The sequence below is a fragment of the Haliotis asinina genome, chromosome 15, assembly GCF_037392515.1.
Source record: "Haliotis asinina isolate JCU_RB_2024 chromosome 15, JCU_Hal_asi_v2, whole genome shotgun sequence".
NCBI lineage: Eukaryota > Metazoa > Mollusca > Gastropoda > Lepetellida > Haliotidae > Haliotis > Haliotis asinina.
In genome coordinates this window covers 47,653,101-47,676,099 of record NC_090294.1, presented here as the reverse complement: position 1 = coordinate 47,676,099, position 22,999 = coordinate 47,653,101, and the positions used below count along the sequence as shown (strand labels likewise).

General features: G+C 38.6%; 1 protein-coding gene across 1 annotated transcript; it reads right to left on the bottom strand.

Moving 5' to 3' along the window:
* Positions 1–1,398: 1,398 nt before the first annotated feature.
* LOC137265995 (sodium-dependent multivitamin transporter-like) lies at positions 1,399–12,608 on the bottom strand. The gene is made up of 16 exons (XM_067801493.1): positions 12,273–12,608; positions 9,290–9,358; positions 9,130–9,181; positions 8,845–8,912; positions 8,262–8,342; positions 7,509–7,582; positions 7,045–7,182; positions 6,486–6,621; positions 5,511–5,599; positions 5,177–5,295; positions 4,657–4,727; positions 4,314–4,400; positions 3,338–3,528; positions 2,359–2,465; positions 1,761–1,876; positions 1,399–1,507 (listed from the first exon to the last, which is right to left on the bottom strand). The coding sequence occupies exons 1-16, from the start codon at positions 12,606–12,608 to the stop codon at positions 1,436–1,438; spliced, it is 1,806 nt and encodes a 601-aa protein (XP_067657594.1). The 3' UTR covers positions 1,399–1,435.
* Between the last annotated feature and the right edge of the window lie 10,391 nt (positions 12,609–22,999).

Below are 22,999 nucleotides of genomic sequence, written 5' to 3'. Positions count from 1 at the left end.
GTCAATAAGCGCACGGAAGGTGGTATATCACATGACTACGGTGTCCGTCAAGCAGAGAGTTAATTAATTAACAGTAGTTATCGCATAATGAACGTCAAGATTTCCTCACTAACTCGAAACTAACGAATTAAGTGACCTACGTTTTGTTTGTACCATTAGCTCCCTGTTTGCCCGTACGGCATGGATTTACATGTTCTTTCTTACTTACAACACAACGTTTCTCGACTGCTTTTTGCCCCTTCGCCTGTTGGTATGATGGCAGGACGTAGCCATGTAGTATCGTGTTATGATACTGAATATCTGCTTGAATTTATGGAATATGGAAAAGTTAATCCAAGTACATTGTATTTACAATTTGCTTGTGTGATCCTTTAATTAGTATGAAAATTTTATCCTTGGGGAAGTGGAAACAGAGGAAAGATGAGAGGTATCTGTTCAAAACCTTAATGCGCTGATACGTCCATACCTCCAGACAACCTGCTAACTGTATCTTCGACATATTTGGTTTATACTTTGCAAAGCATGAAACTGTTGCTGTTGAACAGACATTATGTAACATTGCTGATTTAAATACAAAGTGTCAACTTTTGTTTCCATGTAATGGATTTTCGTGAATACCCAAAAGAATATATGATCTTCAAATGATATAGATGAATCAGAAAAAGATTTCGGAAAAATTACCTATGCTTTGTAAAGTTCAACTCATATTTTCTCATCAAATTCTATTAAAACTGATCTTTGACTTTACCCAAATATTTTGGCGATGAGCATTTATGTAATGTCATTGTCCACAATAGTAGCATACCAAAACTACTATTTTGATAAAATTCGATCAGTCGAAAACAGATTGCAGATTTGCAGTGAATTGTCCTTTGGCCTATTCACAAATGAAAGCGAAAGAAAAGTTATTAAATTAAACCACCTAGCTATCGGTGTTGCAATAACTCACATGACATGTTACATCTTAACCGGGCCCCTGCATGGTGGTCATGCACAGTAGCTGACAACCGGCTAAATCAAAGCTAAATCATTATTGTGAAAATCACAACCTATTCGGCCTTCAGACCTGCACTGCATTATTAACCATTTTGAGGTTTTGGTTTCTAGACTATTTCAGCTCCACCCATGAAGATGTCGGGTAGAGTAGGTCTTCAGCAACCCATATGCATGCTTGCCATAAACTAGGCTTGTCGTAAAAGGCGACTAAAGGGATGGGGTGGTCAGGCTCGGTTCCCTATTCGATGCTCATGCTGTTGATCACTGGGCTGTCTGGTCCAGGCCCTATTATTTACAGACGGCCGCCATAAAGATGGAATATTAGTGAGTACGGGTTAAAACTAGACTCATTCGCTCACGTATTTGACAAATAACATGTCATATGACTGTTTTGTACTTATATTACACATATTTCTAATTCCCTTGGACAAACATAAACCTATAAACGAGTCTCTGTAGAGGAGATCTGACATCCGCTGTACGGGTTCGCCTCATGAGACATACCCTGCATCTGAAACCACATGGAAAACGTTAAACATCCAGTGTAAAAAAATCATGTTATGTAACACCTGGTCGAAAAGTGTATGGAATCATTCAGTCATTATTGCCAGTCATTATTCAGTCATTATTTTGCGGACACACGATACTAACTGAATTAACTCAATGAATTATTTCTTTCAGAAACCGTAGGGTTGAAAAAACAATTGGTCGTCTGAATATATTGTTATTGCTGTATATATTCTGTCCTTGGTAACAAGACTTACTGCAACTTCATTGTAATGCTCGACGTCAGCAGTTGCAGTTTGTGACCTCAGGTTACACAGTTTTCTGATGACAGGGAATACCAGTTGTGGATCGAGCGTACCGGGGTCACGCCGACCTGAGAACATTTTCATCATCCTCCATATCAAAGTATATATGAGGTATAAGCCACTGCTGAACATTATATATCCAAATGTATCAAAGTATACTGAACAGCAAAAGAAAACGAAAGCGTTCATGATTATGTCTTCTATTTCAAAGTTTGACAAAAAGCCAGTTACGTTTCTTTCGCAGGTCAGTATACATCAAGTTTAAACAAGCATGAATTTATGAAACAAGGGAACACACATGTATGAATTGCATGTGAAATTATGCATTTAGAAAAAAAATCAGACAATATGTCTACAGCCGACAACAGCATGAGAAATACCATCTAAAAAGTATTGATTTATTATTGTAAATTATTTCTTTTAACTGGTTTAATTTCCGATTTATTTTTTAAGTATGTTAGTTACATCTTGGTTTTAGTTATATGTGTTTTTGATGTATAATGAAAACCTGTGTGAAAGTTTCTAGCTAACTTGTCTGAGTATGACAAACCTGTTATTAACGAAACGCCAACTCCAACAACGATAACTATTAACATGCCGGTGGTCCCGTACCAGCAGTAGGACAGGTCGTAGACACGAAAAGCTGAGGCCGTTTTACTGTGGACAACAATATCTTACGTCAGCGTGTTGTTAAAAGGCGTCCTCGACATCATTCCTGTGATGTGACGTGTACATAATTGTGTCGTAGACACGAAAAGCTGAGGCCGTTTTACTGTGGACAACAATATCTTACGTCAGCGTGTTGTTAAAAGGCATCCTCGACATCATTCCTGTGATATGACGTGTACATAATTGTATCTCGATCAGACGATCCTGTGATCGAACTTCAGTCTACGCAACTATGGTGCGATGGCATGCACTGAGCCAAGTCGCAGACCAACATGGCCAGTTGCAGAAAGGTTACAGTGGACCCGGGTTTCTGCCAGAGGTTCCAAACGGGTTGGTGCGAGCAACGGCAAAGAAAACCAAAGAGAGGTCGAAGCGTTTTGGAAAACATCGATCTGTAAGTGTTTTTTTTAATCCAGTTATCAACATTTCGAACATCGGATCTTTGATCTTGGGATATGATGGCATGCATTAACCAAACCAGTGAGCCTGAATACCCGATCCTGTTAGTCTTGAGACAAGCATGGTTTGCTGAAGACTAATTCTAAATTGGATTTTCAGGGAGTTCGATCTGTAAATCGATTGGTCTCTGTTACTATCTGATGCTATGTTTCTTACTTTCACGATTGTTTTATAAACACAGGACATCACTTATATGTTTAACATTCCCATATTAGCATTAATATCAAACATTCAAATAGTAAGATAAGAAGTGAAACAGCTGGTGTAATGGCGCTTCAGTCAATAGTATTGTCTACTCAAGCGAAACATCCTCAGCTTCATTTTACGTCAAGATAAACAACTTCGATATCCCCTAAGTATTGCTCAACAGTAAAAACACATATCAAGATGTACCCTCCTACCTTTCGGGAGGTACCATGGTAGTTAGTATGGTGAAATTTCGACACATTGAACCGTTATGCAGTTCACTGCTATTTCCGCATGCGTAGGTTGGCGCCGGATGTAGTTGGGGGGCGTGGTGACCATACAGCTGTCCGTTAATGCTCAGATACATATTAAGCACCAGGGCAGTGGAGCCACCGATCAAAACTCCCTGAAATATTGTCACACAATTATGGCAGACTTGGCAACATTGTCAGACAAGAATGGCACGCTGGAAACATCGTCACACAATTATGGCACATTTGCAAACATCGTCACACAAGCATGGCACTTTTGGGGAAAACTCTAAAGCAACAGTGTATTTATCTTTAGAAACATTTTAAATAATTATTCATACCCACTAAGTTAAATTGACAAGCATTATCCTATTTCTCTGCCCCTATGTTTTGGTTGTATGACAGCCACACCCTCGCCGGAGTATGCAACTCTGACATGGTCAATCTCTGTCATTTCATGGTGTCATCGTGACCGGTTGACTAGAATCCTGATTTTAGATTTATTCAAAATTTTGCCTTGTTCAGAAGCGACTTCTTGTTGTTGATTCTTTATTGTCTGACGGAGCACTCAGTAATATTAGAGCTGTTTGACTGTAAGTGATTGAATCTGTACCTGACTTTTGCAGACTGGTAAGTATATTAGCTGACATTTCATTGATGTATAAATCTCCAATTCCATAGTCATGATATGATCGAATTACTGCCGATGTGACTTTCAACTCACTCACTTACTGTGCACCATGCACGTCCAATTACGCAACTATGTGTCAAACAAATTAGCGAACCTAAACACCCGATCCCGATAGTCGCCTCTTACGACAAGCGTGGAAGATCAGTTCTAAACCGAATCGTCACAGCCGTCACACAGCTCCAATGATGATGACAGAGGTTTGCAACAGTCTTTTCACATGTTCATATTTCCGAGCAGGATAAGTGTTACCATTTTGTTGCTCCATGGAATCAGAGCTCCCAAGAGAAACATGCCAAGGACAGGGCCACCAGTGGCACCAAAGGCCGCAAGGGAAGACTGGAATAAAATATACTGACAGTATTCCAAGCATGATACAACACACGATGTTGTGGAAGGCGATACACCTGTCTGTAAATATCCAGTCATGGTATCCTTCCTCCCTCTCTCTCTCTCTCTCTCTCTCTCTCTCTCTCTCTCTCTCTCTCTGTGTGTGTGTGTGTGTGTGTGTGTGTGTGTGTGTGTTTGTGCGCGCGCGAATAACCATGATTTAGGTAGTAGTGTTCTTATATCTCCAAGACCATTCACATCCTACCTGTGACACTGGGCCTTTCATTGCGTCGGCAGCATAAGCCAGTCCAATAGCCAGCATCCCGTAAATAAACACTGAAACATAGATATATGACATCAAGCGAACAATGGGAGAAGAGCAATATTTGTTTCTTTCACCATAACTGCCATGGTAGTCCGAAATGAGAAGCAGGTAAAACCTCAATTACACAATGCGTCCGCTCCACCCATATATATTGATATACAAGTAATTACTTGACCTTACATGAATACAGACCTAAGATTAGAAATTAGGATTTTAATGTTAAAGGGATTATGCTGTTCTACCCAACCAAGTGTGCCGATACTGACTGACAAAGAGGATTCCGTTTGAAAATGGAGTACAGCTTTCATATTCTTCTATCGAAGAGGTTTGATTGTGAACCCGACAACCACGTGTGTGTGTGTGTGTGCGTGTGTGTGTGTAACTGTGTCTGTCCGTCTGTGTGGGGGCTGGGAGTCTATTCAATTCATCCGTTGTCAATGACTGTGAACAAAATTTTTACCCAACACTTTGGCTAAAATCGTAACAGCGTAATCAGACGTTCTGTTCCTCTGAAGGCACGGTCGAAGAATATCCTCAACTGTGTTGGCTGCTAAACCGTTGATTCCAGAAGACAGGGTGCTGAGAAAACAAAAAGAAATATATGAAACGATACCTCTTCAAATTCACTGAAGAGGACAATGGCGTCTTGTTCATTTGCCTCATTCTGTATTTCCCCGAGTTGTGTAATAATAATTTTAACTCTTTGAATCACCATCCGTTTTGTCATTACAGCTCTGTACAAAACAATAACGTGTAACTTTTTCCGTGTTGCGTGTCCTTGTATCGATACAAACCTGAGGGCGCCACTAAACAGTGTAGACATGTACAGACCAGTCATGCCGGGGTAGGACGACAAGAGGTTCATCATGAAGAAAGGCATCAACTACAAAAAAGCAGAACAAAGCAGGTGTATAAACTGTGGTTCCCTTGTAAGGAGATCCACTTACCTCCATATTATATGTTTCATATTTTTGTTTCAAAAGGCTATTTCGACATCTAAAACAATATTGCTGCTATTTTTGTCCACTGTTTCAAAGACAACCACATTGTCACACTTAAACATTACTCCAACAATTCATCACTATCACACTCACCAGACTCAAGTCAGTAGCACCCTAGTACTCATGTTGTTTCTTCACAACAGTCTCTCACGGTGGAGATCAATTTGGACATACAGTGCACTCAATTAATTGGGACTGGTTTGGGGGCCGACTGAAAAGTCCGAATTAGGCAGCAGTCCGAGTTATACAGAATTAACACAAAATGTAATGGAGTTATCTCTGTTTGGCGATCATACATAGAAAGACGAAACACTTATTGCCATGGTCATTTGTTTATTACATACATTCATTCATTTATCATACCAAAGCTTTATTTTCTGAAGAAATCAGTCATCAACGACTGTGATTGATGGCTAATTGACCGTTTGAATATGAGAGTTGTTTGTAGTTTTTTGTATTGCAGCCACGGGATTCCACAGTTCCAATGAGTTTTGCACCATGGCAAAAATGTTTTATTTCCCTAAGCATATCTAGAACCTTTGGATATGTAAGGTTGCTGGTTACTGAATCACTTTCTTTAGTGTTATTGTCACCCTCTTCGTCACACTCTGTATTCCCGTGCGATCAGCAGAAAAGAGAATTCAAGTGAAAAGGTCCTTTTCATACGACTTCAAACATATTGTCTTTTACTGATACACTACACAACGACACCAGTTATACTAAAGTCACGCTTCTGTTGCATTACGTTTATGTTATGTAGATGTTCACCTGGTTCTTGTTAGACACGTATCCCGCCTCGTGGGGATCACATCCAAGCTGATGGAAGAAGCCATAGAGAGCCAGTCCGGTGATGGTGAGTAAAACCCCATACACAATCACCATCGGGACATTCAAGAGGTAGGCACTGAAGCGATGGCAGGTGCACAAATATCCGTATAATTATAATTGTACACATACACACATACACACATAGACAGACACACACACACACACACACACGCATAGATACATACATACATACATACATACATACATACATACATACATACATACATACATACATACATACATACATACATACATACATACATACATACATACATACATACATACATACATACGGTCCATTGAATTCTAGTAACTCGGACGACAGGTAAGCACCGTCTCACCAAATCCAAAAGCAACTTTAAATAAAAACAACTTTAAATAAAAACAACTTTAAATAAAAACAACTTTAAATAAAAACAACAACAGTCCCAACGTACATACGTATCAGATGCAGCAAAATGTAGATGATAAAGAAACTATATATAATAACCCCACTTACACTTTGGCTCCATTCGGTGTTGGGATTGCAAATATTCTCTGCACCATCGACTGACTGAACAGGCTAACATACCAGTTAAAAAATCCACCAATCACAAGTCCCCAAACTGTATGCCGCACCCTCGGATCAGGATCAAATCTACGTCAATGTAAGGACAGCGTTAAAGTAACAGCTCTGAAAGTGACCCCGGACTACCAGTGGGTAGTGGGTAGTGGGTGTTCCGAGGTAATTTTTAACGTGTCCTTTGATACATTATAACACAAAACAGACAAATGGTCTTAAATGTGAAATACGACATTGTGAACATATCATATGACAATAAGATAAAGGTATTATTGGTGAGAGATATTCGTAAAAGTGGCAAACTGTAATAGCAAACGTCAGTGGCTATACATCTAAATAAATAACAATCCTTAAAGAAAAAAGATTTCCGAACTGTCCCACCATATTCTGATTCTACATACTCATTAAATTGTAGCCTGCCTTCCTCTTGTGCAACTCTTGCTACAGTCAACACTCCTCCAGCCTTCGTAATTCCCTAAAATCATGAGGGAGTATATCAACAGGTCTTATTTTACATTATTCAAGCAGTGTCAGCGGCAAAGAAGTGGGTTCGTATTTCAGTTGTGAATGAACCCAGGCTTCTGGCCTAATATACATACTGTACGAATATACTATGTATTCTTGCTGTGCAACATCAGCCATCGGATCTGGTTTATACATAACACTGTAAGTCAAATGAGCATTTGTGCATGTGTTTGTTTCTGACTGATGACTTATATTCACAACCTCCAAGTCTAAGGAATAGTCATCTTCCCCAAGACATCTTCACTGTATACTGTGATCTGCAATGGCACTCAGATAATGTATCCTAACGTTCACTGGTAGCAGCGAAGTCTCTTAACTGACGTCATAACGGATACTCCATACATCTGTTGTTATGGAAAGGATGCTAATTTATTAGGGAAAGACTATGACTATTTTCTTCTAGGTCGTAGAAGTTATAGATGCTGGATGTCTTGAACATTGCGTTTTATTTTGTGTTTTAATTGTCACGACCTAAAACTCTTGCCCATATCATGGTTGTTCTGCACACGCAAATATCAGTCACTGATAATGTCACTTAGTACATCGGAAACAGATCATCTGAATGTCATCATCGGTTGTGTCATACAGAAACTGTTGTCTACGAGAACCGCCACGCTCAGTCGACGTACCAGAACAATAGCTGTGATCATTCCTCCCAGCATAACTGTAGACTGGAACACGTCAGTCCACACAACACTCTTTATACCTCCCTGCAGAGTTAGTAGATATAAATACATTGGAAATTCAAAGGTTCTCTTTCAATAGAAGCGATGTGTTGGGAAGATATGCCTGATGGTAGGTATTCTAAAACAGAACAGAACAGAACTTCTGTTCCCATATGCTTTTTGTTTGCTTTAGGATCAACATATCTTTATCTCAGTTTGAAAAGATGTGATGGTAGAGACTGTTTGTTTCTTTTTTCTGTTCAAAGCCTTATCAAATGTTAGTGACTCAGTTGTACCCTTAAACCTAACCTACCAACAAAGATAAAATTACTAAAAGGAAATATATACTATTTAAATCGCATAAATGATGTTTAATGCATACAGACGACGATCCACATCTGTTCCATACAACGTCTGATGGCAAGAACTTGCATTTCAATAGTTGAATATGATTTTCTTTAAATGTGTCATCGTCCCTATAACGTCTTAACGTGACCAGGTTCAAAGTTTAGATACTACATAGTACAGGTATATGAATTCTACTCACAATGGACGTGTAAATTGTCCCAACAATGCCCACAATGACAATCGACAACCACAAAGGTAATCCTGCCACTGAAAATGAACAATAGTCTGAAGATTCTGATCATAGAGATCAAATGTGTAAAACGCCCAAAGCGGTATCATGAAAATTGTGGAATTAGCAGGAATTCTATTTGTCTGCGACAATTTATATTTTTCAAACATTACATTCAACCATGTTAACATCCCTAAGGGGAGTGACATGTAGTTTGATTTCAGTCTAATCAATGAGAAGGGAAAGTGTACGTACCTGCCTGAAGTGCCAGCCCCGGGGAAAGCAGAGCAATGGCCATGTAGACTAACTGGAAATATGCATGAGAGTATCATTGGCATAATTACACAGCTCCGGGATGTCCCATATCTGATGTACTTTATGTTGTTAGGGGAGTTATTTATGAAACAAAACTTACCGTTTGTAACATTCCAATGCATGTGCCCAAAAGCCGGACAGCATTTGACTCGAACCTCATTCCAAGATACTGGAAAAACACAAGACATGGCTCTAACTTTGTTTCTCTTGATTTTGTTGCATATATTTCCCAAAGCAACACAACATTATTTAAAATTAGAAAATGCAATAGCCATTCCGCCAAACAGAAATGCGCCTTTCCACACCAAATTCTGTAGTGCCATATTATTTTCATTATTACTATCATCTATGCTGGACAGAAAAGTCTGAAATCAACATAAACTCTACTTATGCAACGCAGACATAATTCCAATTTAAACATCGTCTAAATAAACTCAGAATGTGCACCACCGTGTCACTCCACTGTTTTGTTTGTTCACATAAGGTCGGATGGTATTAGTGCGGATGTGTGGCTTCTGGCAGTAAATGTAGAGTTTTCCTTCTGTATTAGTGACGAGGTTACCGAGGGAGCAGGACATATGGGAACATATGGTCCAATTTGTTATTTCAGAGGTCAATTCACAAAATTTGTTTGCCATGTTGTATGCTTGAAAATTGTTATGCTCTTGCATTGACGTAGAATGATATATTTTTACAGTACGTTTATTTCGGCTGCATGCGACCACTTTTACACTACGCACTTTCAACATTTAGTATGGTCAGCACCCGCATTTTGCGGAGGTAAGAAATGGTCTCCGACCTTCCGCACATACGTATTTTTCCGGAGCAGAACTCTTCAATAGTTCTTCACTAAACTTGGCACGTATAGATCTTGGAAGTGAACTAGTGTCTTTAGGTAGCTTTTGAATTCTGAATGATTTTTTTTCGTTATTTGTTTACTTTTATTTATTCATTTTTTGTATTTGAATGGCAACGAGCTTGACTCGAATGAAATTAGTGGTAGCGTTCTTTTCAGGAGCAGAACTTAAAAACCTCTCACTATTCCTTTCACCGTATTTAGGGCATAGATAGAACTGGGGTGTAGTGGTGCCTTTTTGGTAGTTTTTTTTTTATATTTCCGAATAAATATTTTGAGTTTCTATGGCAACACGTTCGGCAACAAACTGAATTTGGTGGTAGGGTTCCATTCATTGCTCTCCTTCCACTTTGCTGTATACATGCCAAAACATTTGACATAGCCATAACTAGTAGACATAAAAACAATGTATTTTGCCATTGCTGGGGATATCGATGACTTTGTCTTCTTGTAATGCAAGTAAGCAGGGTGACGAGGAAGAATGGGGCAAAGACTGCCGACAATGCTCATGTATACATCCGCAATGCTATCTATTTCCAAACCGCATCCTCAGAGGATCATGGAAGGCCTAATTGTTATGACACACCTGGCAAGTACACCATACCTTCTCGACAATATATGAAATCATACTTATGATGTTTCTCAGCATGGGAGAGGGCGTCATTAAGTTTGAGTTCGTTTTCAATGAATAAAAACAGTTTAACTCAAATCAAAATCAACAACACCAAGTCTTTAACATAACATCTATTTGGGTTAATGATGTTGGTGATTTAAGAAAAAAGTTCTAACCTGTCATTTGCATGGGCATCATTTGTCCTCTGTTGTGCTGTTTCATATATTTCATTTAACACATGCGAGGCTGAATTTCTGTTCGCCTTTTTAACATCGGATATCGTTAAATATATGTCAAATGAGTCAAATTTACAGGAATTGGTCACAAATATAATATCAACGCACCAAAGTCTTGGTTTTCAGTGAGAAACAGTTCTACTAAATCTTTCACAGCGAGCAATCCTAAATGTAGGTCAGACTTGACGAAGAAGTGGACAGATGTAGATAGGCCGAATGATGACAAAACTCCAATACTAGTATTTATTCCGTGTGTAAGTCCGTGCGTGAGTGGTCAGCACACCAACCAGCCTTATATATACACAGTCACTGATGCATGAGCATTCCAGCGAAGTATGGAACCTTCGCGAAGTATGGAACGAACAGTCAAAACACAACAAAGTTAGGCAGATGTAAAGCGCTACCTTAAAGGCGTGCCGCTAAAACACTATTACGGACGATACGAAATGTGAAAAACTTTAAACATTGTGACCCAATAACAACTAGCATTTATTCAATAATAATTATACAGATTACACAAAACACACTCTCGTAACACCATTCCGATCAGAAATTTAATTCATGTACACACAAACAGATCCACAAAAGAGGTGAATCAGACACGTGGTTTTTAGCATTACTATTAATAACATTGTTTTTACTTGCACACGTTTGTGTTAGCAACATGACTTATTATTACACTTTTTCAGCCTTTTTCCTAATATATTATCTATTCAGTTACGTTAATGAAACTACTTTGTCCGAGTTCGCACGTAGACACTGTAGAATTTAAGCAAACCAACAATGTAACCCTACCGAATACAGCAACACAATATAATGAAAGTCTACTTGAGGTGTGTCTGATGGGTACAATGAAAACATGTACGTAATGAAAAAATGTACGTATAGTAGACGTCAATAGTTCTGTTACCAGAAAAACTAAATTTATTCTCTGAATTTACGTTTTCAGTTTACACCACTATTTGCGACATGATAATTTCATCAAAATGAGACAACACAATCCATTGCGACAAGGACAGACCATATATTTCGAGGAAAACCAAGGTCAAATGACACAGTCATGTACCTACCTCATAGACATAGATGTATTTGCACGTCAGCCACGTAATGATCGATGTACGATCAGTGGCTTGTAAGCATAATATTTAGCTCACATCAGGTATATTGCAGCAATATCGTGACGAGAATGATTTAATTTATATCAATATTAAAATCATCAAATTACTGTCAGACAGTACAGAAATATTGTAAAAACCTAGACTATCACAAATTTGAACCCAAAACTAGCATATAAAACTAAAATATTGTAATTACAGGAGCCAATACAATATAAAACAGGGGCTATAGATCACCAAAAAATGAAGGTAGATCACCATACCTCATAGACACTTGTGATCCTGAGTGGGTACAGCAGCGGAAGGCAGGTGTACACACCACATATGTAGGAAAGTGCGATACCCACGTAGATGTAACCGTACATTGTTCCATATGTGTAAACTTCGGCAGGCACACCAAGCAGGGTTATAGCCGACTGCAGAGTCACAAACATTGAAATCGCCATAGAAAATATCCCCATATGTCGATTTCCAAGCAAATACCCATCTTTAGTATTGTTGCCACGGATTGAGAAATAGACACCGATTCCCAAAGATATTGATAGCACGGTGCCAAGAACAGCATAGTCAGAGGCAGCAAGAACCTGGACATTCATCATTTGAACAGATACCTCCGTCGGCTCAGACAATGCAGATTGAAAGGGAACAGATGTTTTGTCAGAGAGTGCGTGTGTAGGTACGTGTATATGTATGTGCTTATGTATAAATAATACTGTTATGTTTATATGCACAGCTACATATGAAAGCCATTATATGAATGTGCGCTTTTATTCATTAGTTGACTTACAGTACTGATGATGTTGCTATTTTTCTATCGTAAAACCTGATGGGAATAAAGTGCAATGGTCTGTATCATTTGCAAAATGGTCCTTTGTGATACACCTACAAGTGAGTGAGTGAGTTTCATTTATGGTCAAAGCTGCACTAATTCAACCATATCATATTAACGAGATAATTATTACATTACTGGCTAGACGTTTTGCAGTGTAGACAAGAGATACCGTAGTCGTGACCGCCAAGAGGATGTGGATAATTTTGATAATGGTATAATGAGGAGAACAATTGATAATTCGTATCGTGTTAAGCAAGAGATGTCGACTTTATCCATATTGTTGACATCACTCAAGATACAATAAATGTTCAGGGAAGCAAAACCAAACCACATGAAATATTGAAGGAAACAGGATCAACATGGAAGAAGAGATAAACATGGATATATTGGTGGAAAGGTGGGACGTATGTCGTATCTCAGAAATATAACACGGTTTCATAAGTAAAGAGGGACGACATGTAGTCTACACTAACGGAACATGTCTTCATTTCAAACATGGTAAAGAGCCAATGTTGGTAGCATGGTGATAATGGCAGTGTCAGGTTAAAACCTCCTTTTGCAACTGGTCGGAAACTTGTAATTATTTATGAAGGCTCTTAGAATAGTTTTGTGCGCAATGCCCTGTTAATATTGAAAGTCAAGCCGAAGTCTGGTATCTTGAAGAAGTTAACGTCACAAAAGGTTCCAAATGGCTGCGAGAAAAACGGATACCCAACCTTCTCTCAAGATCGGTCGTTGTTATGGACAATGCACCTTACCACAGTACGATTATCAGTAAATGCCCTGCTAACAGAACGGGAGGAATACCTTCTGCATAAGTTAAGCATGAGCAATGGTTTCGAGACTATTTACCCGTTTTTAATTAGGACTGCAGATGAACACATGTTACATCCATATTAGCTTTAACACTGATAATGATTTCATGAACTTGATGAATGTGAGGTCCCGCCTTAATATCATCTCAGAGTCAACATCATAATACGAGGGAGTGGTAGCGAGAGTGAATCGAATTCTGAAAGTAGTTCACTTTACGTTGTAAAGCTAGTAAACCAAACTAGATTTAAAAGTAGATTGCTGTAAAATCAATTCAATTAAAACGTGAAATGATTGTTTTTCAGAAGTAATTTGCAAATATCCTGTGGTGTTTCACACATATCCATGACCCATGGTTAGACAACTGACAATAACCACACTGAGAACTCAACATGTTATTTTAAAATTTAATACTCCCAGTATTTATCCGATTTTCTCATTTCAAAATATACAGCAAATAAGGCTGTGATACGAGATTACATATTGTGTCAAGAAAGGCGACATTTACGACGAAACCTATATTTGGAAAGGTCATCTTAAGCACGTTAACTTCGCCTGAGATAATAGTGGATCTTATCAAGAAACGTGGAACTTCTGGGAACTGTGAAGTATATTTGTGGTCATAAGATATTTAGACTTTTATTGGACTTCAAAGTGAGTGATGAAGAGGAAGGACATATAAGTCCCCGTGGCATCCGGGGGGTAACAGCTATGACAGTTATTATTTTTGTCTTTTGTTCCTGGCAGCTATCGCTAGTTTGAATCCTTCATGTTATATTTTATCTTGTAATTTTACATGGAATTTGGTGAGAGAAACCGAGAGTGAGAGTAATTGGTTGAATGATTTTCTTTACTATAAGATAACCTGTTCAATTAAAAACACAACAATTGCATTGCCATTCAAACTGCACTGGTCCAGTATTTCTATTTTGAAATACTTTGGGAATAACAGAGTAAGCAAATGCCCGTTCAGCCTCGCTTTATGGAACAGAGTACCTCTTATACAATGCACGATCTGGATTTATGACCCCGTCGTACGACATGGATAAGACGTCTTTGTGAAACGGCCGTAAACAAGGTCGGGTGAGCTACGACCCCCTAAACTTAGGAGACTTTTCAGAAACGTGGGTTTGCTGTTTCGAGCGCATGCCTGGTACCTATCTTGTTTCACCTGTGTAGCTTTCAACTACGTCGATGTTTCTGTGTCCCCGGGCAGGGATGAAACAGACGATTTTTGTTCGCCAAACATCTAGTGCCATCCCATAATGGTCTAAATGTAGATCAGTGTCCAAAGTGGTATTAGTGAGCTATATCTTTAGACGATATTCACAATTTTGTTACTCAGATGAAACCTGTGACTTTCCACCTAGCACACGTGACGTCACTGATGTCACTCCTATATGGAGTTATGTGAGACGAGATATAAAACATAACATGTACATTATAGGATAATTATTCATGTACTATATGAAACGAATATGCGCTACATAGTTAGACTATCATAAAGCCAAAAAATATACATTATTTATACAAATATTTTAGATGCAGTAAAAGCATATTAAAGGAGGCTGTCTTTAACAAATATTTTTAATGTGCTTTAAGTTGTTTACAGCAGTTAATTTCTCAACGCCAGCTAAAGAGTAAAATCATAGTAAAGCCTGAGTGGTTGCAGATATAGGCTCTTCTTGGATGCAGAAATATAGAGGGCATTCAAATAAAACGTCCTTTTCCGATTCGATTCAGCGAAAACATTTTCTTTCCTCCACGTTCAGCCCTTCATAATTCTGTGTCTCCACTCGTAGAGAGTCTGTAGCTGTTCTGAATAAAGTCATGGCACGACTATGAACTTCCGTATATATAAAGGTGCCAAAGAGATTGTTTCGTGATAAAAATAATTTTGAAAGTTCTATACTCTTCAAAAAAATCGTAGGGGAACCTGAACTTTGAAGTCTGGTAGAAAGAAAACCCACTGATGAACGTTTTAATGACATTCATCTTGCGTATGCAGCATCACCTCACGTTATCAGCACACACAAACACATTGCATGTGAAGCACGTGCACACCGTGTTTCAGGCAGGTCAATAAATCACCGATAATTTTCTTGCATCTGTACATGGTCAGAGTTTTCAGGGTCATATCACACACTACTGACTTAAAATAGTAAACCTGAAATTTTCATGTCATACTCCAGTCACCTAACAAGGAGGATCACTGAACGAAAAGCTTTGCTTTGAATGAAATCCATGTGGTGATGCGTGTTCAAAACATCCATTATTATTGTATCTACATTGATTCAATCCCATATATCTCTCAGTTTCAACATTCGTACATTGAAAGTACAGCTCCCCTACATTTTGAAGAGTATGTATAGCCACAGCTTGTTCTGTTAATGGGCTATCTTTCTCACATGTACATGTATAGCTCTCATGTACATGTATTTCCTAATCTTTAATTTACCTGATGAAGGAGGAAGAATATACTCCGGAACGTGGTGTCCATCAAATAAAGAAGTTGACCTCCATAACATCTTGCCTTTAACTATGGGAAATAGTTAGTTTTGGGGAATGGTCGAACAGTTATTTTACTAGCATGATCTACCTTCAGTTGTTTGAGATCTATTGCCCATGTTTTATATGGTATTGTTTTCTTTAATTAAATGATTAGTTTTTTATGCTAGTTTTAAGTTCATATATGTGATATTCTAGTCTTCTCATTGTGCATCGTCGACAGGTTTTACTCTTCAAAAGAATATGTATTATATGAATTGTTTTCATCATGATATGGCTCATATGTTGCCGATGTGGCGTTAAATATTAACTAACTCACTCACTCACTCACTCGAACAGTTATTCAGCACCAGAAATCATTTTTCCAACATCAGCAGAATTTCTGCACATTATTATCAGATAAACCAGATCTATCCTCTGGGCTTACGTTTTCACTTTACGCCACTGTATGCAACACTGACGTTTAATCAGAATGAAATATTGGAGTCTGAGCTTAAGCAGAGACTATTCAATCCATTGCATGCGGCAGCAAAATATACAAATTGAGTGAATTTGAAGTCACGTCGGCATACGTTAGAAAACAGGAAATTGCAAGTAACTCAGTCATGCACCTACCTCACAGATGAGTGGGTACAGCAGAATACATTGTTCCATATGTGTAAACTTTGACAGGCACACCAAGCAGGGTTATAGCCGACTGCAGAGTCACAAACATTGAAACCGCCATAGAAAATATCCCCATGTGTCGATTTCCAAGCAAATACCCATCTTTAGTGTTGTTGCCACGGATTGAGAAATGACACCAAATCCTAAGGATATTGATAGCATGGTGCCAAGAACAGCATAGACAGGCACAGCAAGAACTGAACGTTCGTCATTTGGACATATGCTTCCGTCAATTCAGCTCATGCCACAGAGATTGAATGAGAACAGATGGATGTGTGTGTGCGTCCGTGCGTACGTGCAGGCGTGCGTGCGTGCTAGTTCTGCGGTGGGGGTTCGGGACCAATGTGCTCCTAAGGACGTATTTAGGCTTAATTCTGCACCTAGTACCAAATGAAGATAGTAATTGTCCAGCCAGAGATATCTATCGATGTCAAACAACATGGGTGTCATCAAGCCTAGCAGTGTCAGGCGCACCGACCACGACGTTGTTAAGACAAAACAAATTAATCGTTATGAATATGGTAAAAAGGCATACTCAAATAAAACTCCATTGGTACTTGTGTGGAATTATCACCAACAAAGGTCTAAAATCAGCGTCAGCCTAGACACGTTAAACCCACATATGGATTTTCAACAGTCCCGTCAGTGTGATGGTAGAGTACAGGGCTGGGGATCCAGCGACTTGAGTTCGATTTGGCAAAGCTGAGGAAACTAATGCAGAGGTGCAAGAGGTCAGTTTTCAGTGTTGCAGGTTAGGGTTCACGAAAGGTAATGCAGGTGTGAAGGTTTAACCCATTTAATGCCACAGGGATATATATGTCTTTCATCTTCAACGCTCACTTTGAAGTCCAATAATATTCTAAATATATCATGCCCATGTATGTACTTGCTTCATGTTTAATGCCATCAATTATCTCAGGCAAAGCTAAAGTGCTTAAAGTGCTAAAAATAGGCTTCATCGTAAATGTCGCCATTTTTCACACTATACAAAATCGATTCACAGCGTCATTTGCTGTATGTTTTGAAATGTGGAAATCGGATAAATACTGGGAGTATTGAATTTCAAAAACAGCATCTTTATGATCATTGATATCAAGTTCTCATGTAACCAGTAATGATAACGCTGACACGTCGCCGATGAATCCAGAATGTTTTCGAAACGCCGAAGTGCGCTTTCCGCCATATTGGTTAGTGTTTTAAAAATCACGTTTCGAGAAGGCAGGAATTTAGAAGCCTGTTACATCATGTATATTTCATAGTAAGCTGTGGCATATGTACAGTATTCAATACGTTGGGACTGATATTCCAGTTTCATATGAACAGGTTAGTAAACAGCGATTTGATTCAACCTTATAAGTAAAACTGATGATATTAATGAAAATGATTTATACATTTTATGAAAGTTTATAACATCGGCGATGAGAGCCAGGTTTAGGTATAGTCAAACTTGCCTACCTACTCAAGCTGAAGAGGACATGGATAATTATGTATATGTTTGCATGTGTGTAAATGTATAGGCACACATATTTAAAGGAATTATCTTGTTCATTGAATTTGTTTGTGTCGTTTTTATAGACAAAACAATTATTTGTTATCATTGTTTTCGATAATACAATCAATTCAAATTCGATTAAAACATGTCATGATGGCAGGATATCTAAATCAAGCAATATTTTTACAATTGTTTAAGAATATATATAAACTAGGTCATGTCTTATTCGTATGTCCATAGTTATAAATAGCCAAGCCTCCACCATACACAACATGGAGTTGTGCCTCACTGACATCAAGTCTTGGATGACAGCAAATATGCTCAAAATGAATGGCAGTAAAACAGAGGCTATACTGTTCGGTCCACCAGCCAGGTTGAAAAAGTGTCCCTTTGATCATTTTCAGATTGGGGACATTCTCTCCATGGAAATTCAAATAAATCAGTTTTACAAAACTATTCACTATCACATCCGTAATATATCCAGCATTCGTCACCAACTCCCCCAAGACACCACTGCTCTGCATGTTCGCTCCCTAATTCTGTCAAGATTGAACTGTTGCAGCAATCTGCTAACATGTGTCTCCAAAACCCAGATAAAGCGCCTGCAATCTCTCCAAAATAAAGCTGTCCGTCTTGTTACCCGTTCTAAGCCCTCCAGTGACACACATTTTATTCTGGATTCCTTGCACTAGTTACGGATCGATGAAATTAATTTCCAGATACTTACTTTCGCTTACCAGTGTGTTAACTTCACGGCTCCCTCTTACCTATGTGATCTTCTCACACCATACACTCCTGCTCGTGTCCTCAGATCCAGTAACAAACACCTGCTGGATCCTCCACCATTCAACCTCAAGACACTTGGTGCTCACTCTTTTGCTTCTGTTGCAGCTGCACTATGAACTCACTTCCACTTAAACTATGTACAGCTCCATCTCTTCAAGCATTCAAACGTAACCTCAAAACACGCCCTTTCAGCCGATACAAACCGTAACGTTCTCCAAGGTCGTATTTACGAGTCCTTTCTCATGTGGCTTTTGATGTGTTGTTATTGTGAGCTGTTTGTGCGCACTTTGAGAATGCCCCTTGGCATGGAATACTGCACAGTATAAGTACCTTCATTATTATTATAATTATTAGTTCCATACTAAAAAGCGATCCCTTTGTATCTTTCATTGCATACTTATGAAGAGAAACAGTTAGATAGTCATAAGATGAGAAGTCTATAACCTAAATGAATATTCAGGTATTGTGAAGTATTATTTTTCATGTATGCTAAATTGATGCCAGACAGGTGGGCGTGTTTCTCACAATAAGTTACGTTGTAAAACCGTCTAACTGTTGATATATTCAGGACACTATTTCAATGGTGAAACCATTCATTTTATGTTTTGTCTAAAGAGTGTTAAATTCTGACATAGAGGTCGAGACCTTTTACGCAGTCAATGGAAATTAAGTGAGATATATACTAATCAGCAAATCAGAGTCGTCCTTTTCTCGGCGTCATAAACAGCACAAAACATGCCATGACGTTAGCTGTAATGTATTATTTTCGGTAATTTCAATACATTTCAAGGTATGGCTATTACTCCTTTAAAAGTGCTGTAAAATTAGTCAAAACACATCTGCAAGCATGAGAATCGAAGAACTAACGCATTGTATTGGATACGGCCATCCAAATCGCTATTACCCGCGTTCTCATGTAGTACATTGGTATATTTTCTTATAAATTGTGGAACTACAAAAACGTATCTGCTCACATTGGGAACTTTGTGTTGAAACAGTTTGGTTCGCTGTGAACTAAACATAATGAAAATGTACTACCCTTATCCACAGCAAATTTTCACCATGTGGTCTGATTTACATTGATCTAATGTAAAGCATAGCGGAGTTATGCCCCTTATCGTTATGCGTGTATGACCTCTCTGTAGACGTTTGACGTCATGGAACAAAATCCATTTTCGACATATTTTGCGGGTCATTTTTAATCTTGAGCGTATAACGTTATGCTTAAGCACATACATCCACTTCATAAACATTTATGTCGTTTAGATATCAGGTTGTATTTCCTTCGCTCACACTTTTCGTAAAGATGACAAATTTTTAAAATCGTAGCAGAGTGCTTTTATTGGTGCACGACAAAAAATATATCCGGAGAAATTGACTGTTTCTAACGCATAGAACGCTTTGGACAACGTTTAGCAGTGTCTATTTCTCAAACCCCTGAGGTACTCGCAGTTATATTTATACCAACTGACAGGAAATTCTTCCTACACTTCTGTGTAATTTTACAGCCGTACGCAGATCAAGGACCACCCGAGCGCAATTCACTTTTCAAACCTTATCAAAATGTGTGCATGAAAAAAAAGTCGGCATCCTGGGGGTTAAATAAATGACAGCATGGCTATGTAGATATCTACTTTATGTGTTTTCTTATAACTCTGTCGTCTGACATTCATGTGAAAGTCATGGTGTTACTCGCTTGATATGATTCCACTGCGCAAGAGGTGCCGGATGTAAAGACGTGGTCACGACTCCACTGTAGTTTTTGCAGGACGCTGATTGAGACAGTGACCACCAGAGGTGATGCACCTCTACACACAGCACCCATTGTCACAATTCGTTTGGCACCAAACCGATATTGACCCGTGACGGTCCGGGTTAGAAATGATCTCAGCAGCCCATGCTTGTCGTAAAAGGCGATTAACGGGATCGGGTGATCGCTGAAGTGGTTGACATGTATGTCGTATCCCAACAGGGTAAATTAATGTTCATCACTGGATTGTCTGGTCCAGTCTCGATTATTTACAGACTGCTACCATATATCTTAAATATTGCTGAGTGGGGCGTTAACAAAAATCAACCAACATTTTTTAGAGTCACTAACAAATTCCCATACTCACACATTCCGTTGCACCTCTCATTAAGTTCTGGTATTAATTATTTGCAAGAAAAATATTTGTACATGAGACAAGGTGTGTATTGCACTGCGGGAGAAACTTTGGAAATAAATAAAGCAACGCTTGTACTTTCATGTGTTCCCTTATTTGTTACCATGAGTATATTGTATTTTCTTGATCATCGAACAATGCTATCAAAGATAATTAGAGATCCATATACATGCAATGTCTATCTGATTCACCGTATAATGATGACGGGGTATTCTTTGGCACTGACTTCATAATAGACATGTACAATAGAAGCTGCCAAAACAAGGATCTGTCTAATCCAGCAAGTTGTCAACACCGACATAAAATCCCAAGTCCCTTCCGTGGCTTGTACACTTATCATCACATCTACAATCCGGCACATTTCATCAGTCCCAATGCGTGCCGGATTAGACAGCTTCCACTGTATTTGTCAACATTACGTGACATTACAGCGCCTATATTGGTTGAGAAACATTACCTTTATAAATCAGTAGTGATTTAGAGAATCATAAATAATTATGTGACCACTTTGTTAGCCTTTGGGAAAACAGCTCCCAGGAAGAGTATCTCCAACAAAGGACCACCTGCAGCACCTTCAACAGCCTGTATATTCTGTAACAAGGATTCTGTCTGACGCTGGTTTGTGTAAATGAATGGAAACGCATGTGATGTATGTGAAAGTGTAACAAATCTAAACTAGAAGTGTGAAGTAGTTTAATCTAGTAAACTGACTTCTCATTATTTAGGTAAGGCATTGTATATATAATTATGTTCACATCAGTGATCTGGAGTAAATGAAACTGTCCAGCTAATACTCAAATGCATCATACATAAGGGTATAAGAGTGGTGTCTCTAATACTTTTCCGACATTTGGACGTATGTACTTTGGGCAATTGCCATCTGACTCCATAACCGATCGCTGTGCTCCTTAAGAAAAATTCATTATGAATTCGAAGTCATTCATCCATCTTCATAAGGTCACAAATTGATTAATACGTGCCACTTAAACAAGACGAATTCACTGGAGCTTGTCTTCAATTTCATATTTTTCTTCAATTTCCTCTTTGAAAAGTTCATGATTTCTTAAAAGGACAACGATTGAATGTTGTAAAGCCTTCATGAAAAGTTGGGATTAGCACTATTTGTCCACTGTTGACACATAGTCCATAATTCTTAATAGATCTTTGGTTTAATGGTGTGCGTTTAATGTGTTCATTCCCAAGATGAAACTAGAATGTTAACCCGGAAGCAGTCCGTAAAGGAAAAAACAAGATGTACAAACAACAAACAACGAGGGGGGTGAGTGATTGTGTGAGTGAGTTGAAATATAACATCAGAAATATTTCAGCCATATCGTGACTAAAACTAGTTCAAAATTCATCATACACACATATATAATGTAAACCTTTGTCAGAGAAGGACAGTAAAGTTACTAGATTATCTAGCCAACAAATATCTTTAAAAGTACAAAAACAATTTTGGACAATACAGTGAAAAAATGGGCTGTGCAGATTGCCAGGCTGGCCTTCTTTGATGACTGAGCAAGGGGGATGAGCATTCCCGACCTGTCCAAATATATGATGTACGACTTTTATTACAACCAACTCAAACTCTAGTACGGCTATCGATGCGAACTGCTGCATATCGACACAGATTCTTGGTGTTGAATACACGTACAGAGGACGTGTAGGAGTACAAGGCGAATCAGATCGACAACAGCAACCACGCCGTACACAATGCCACCAGTA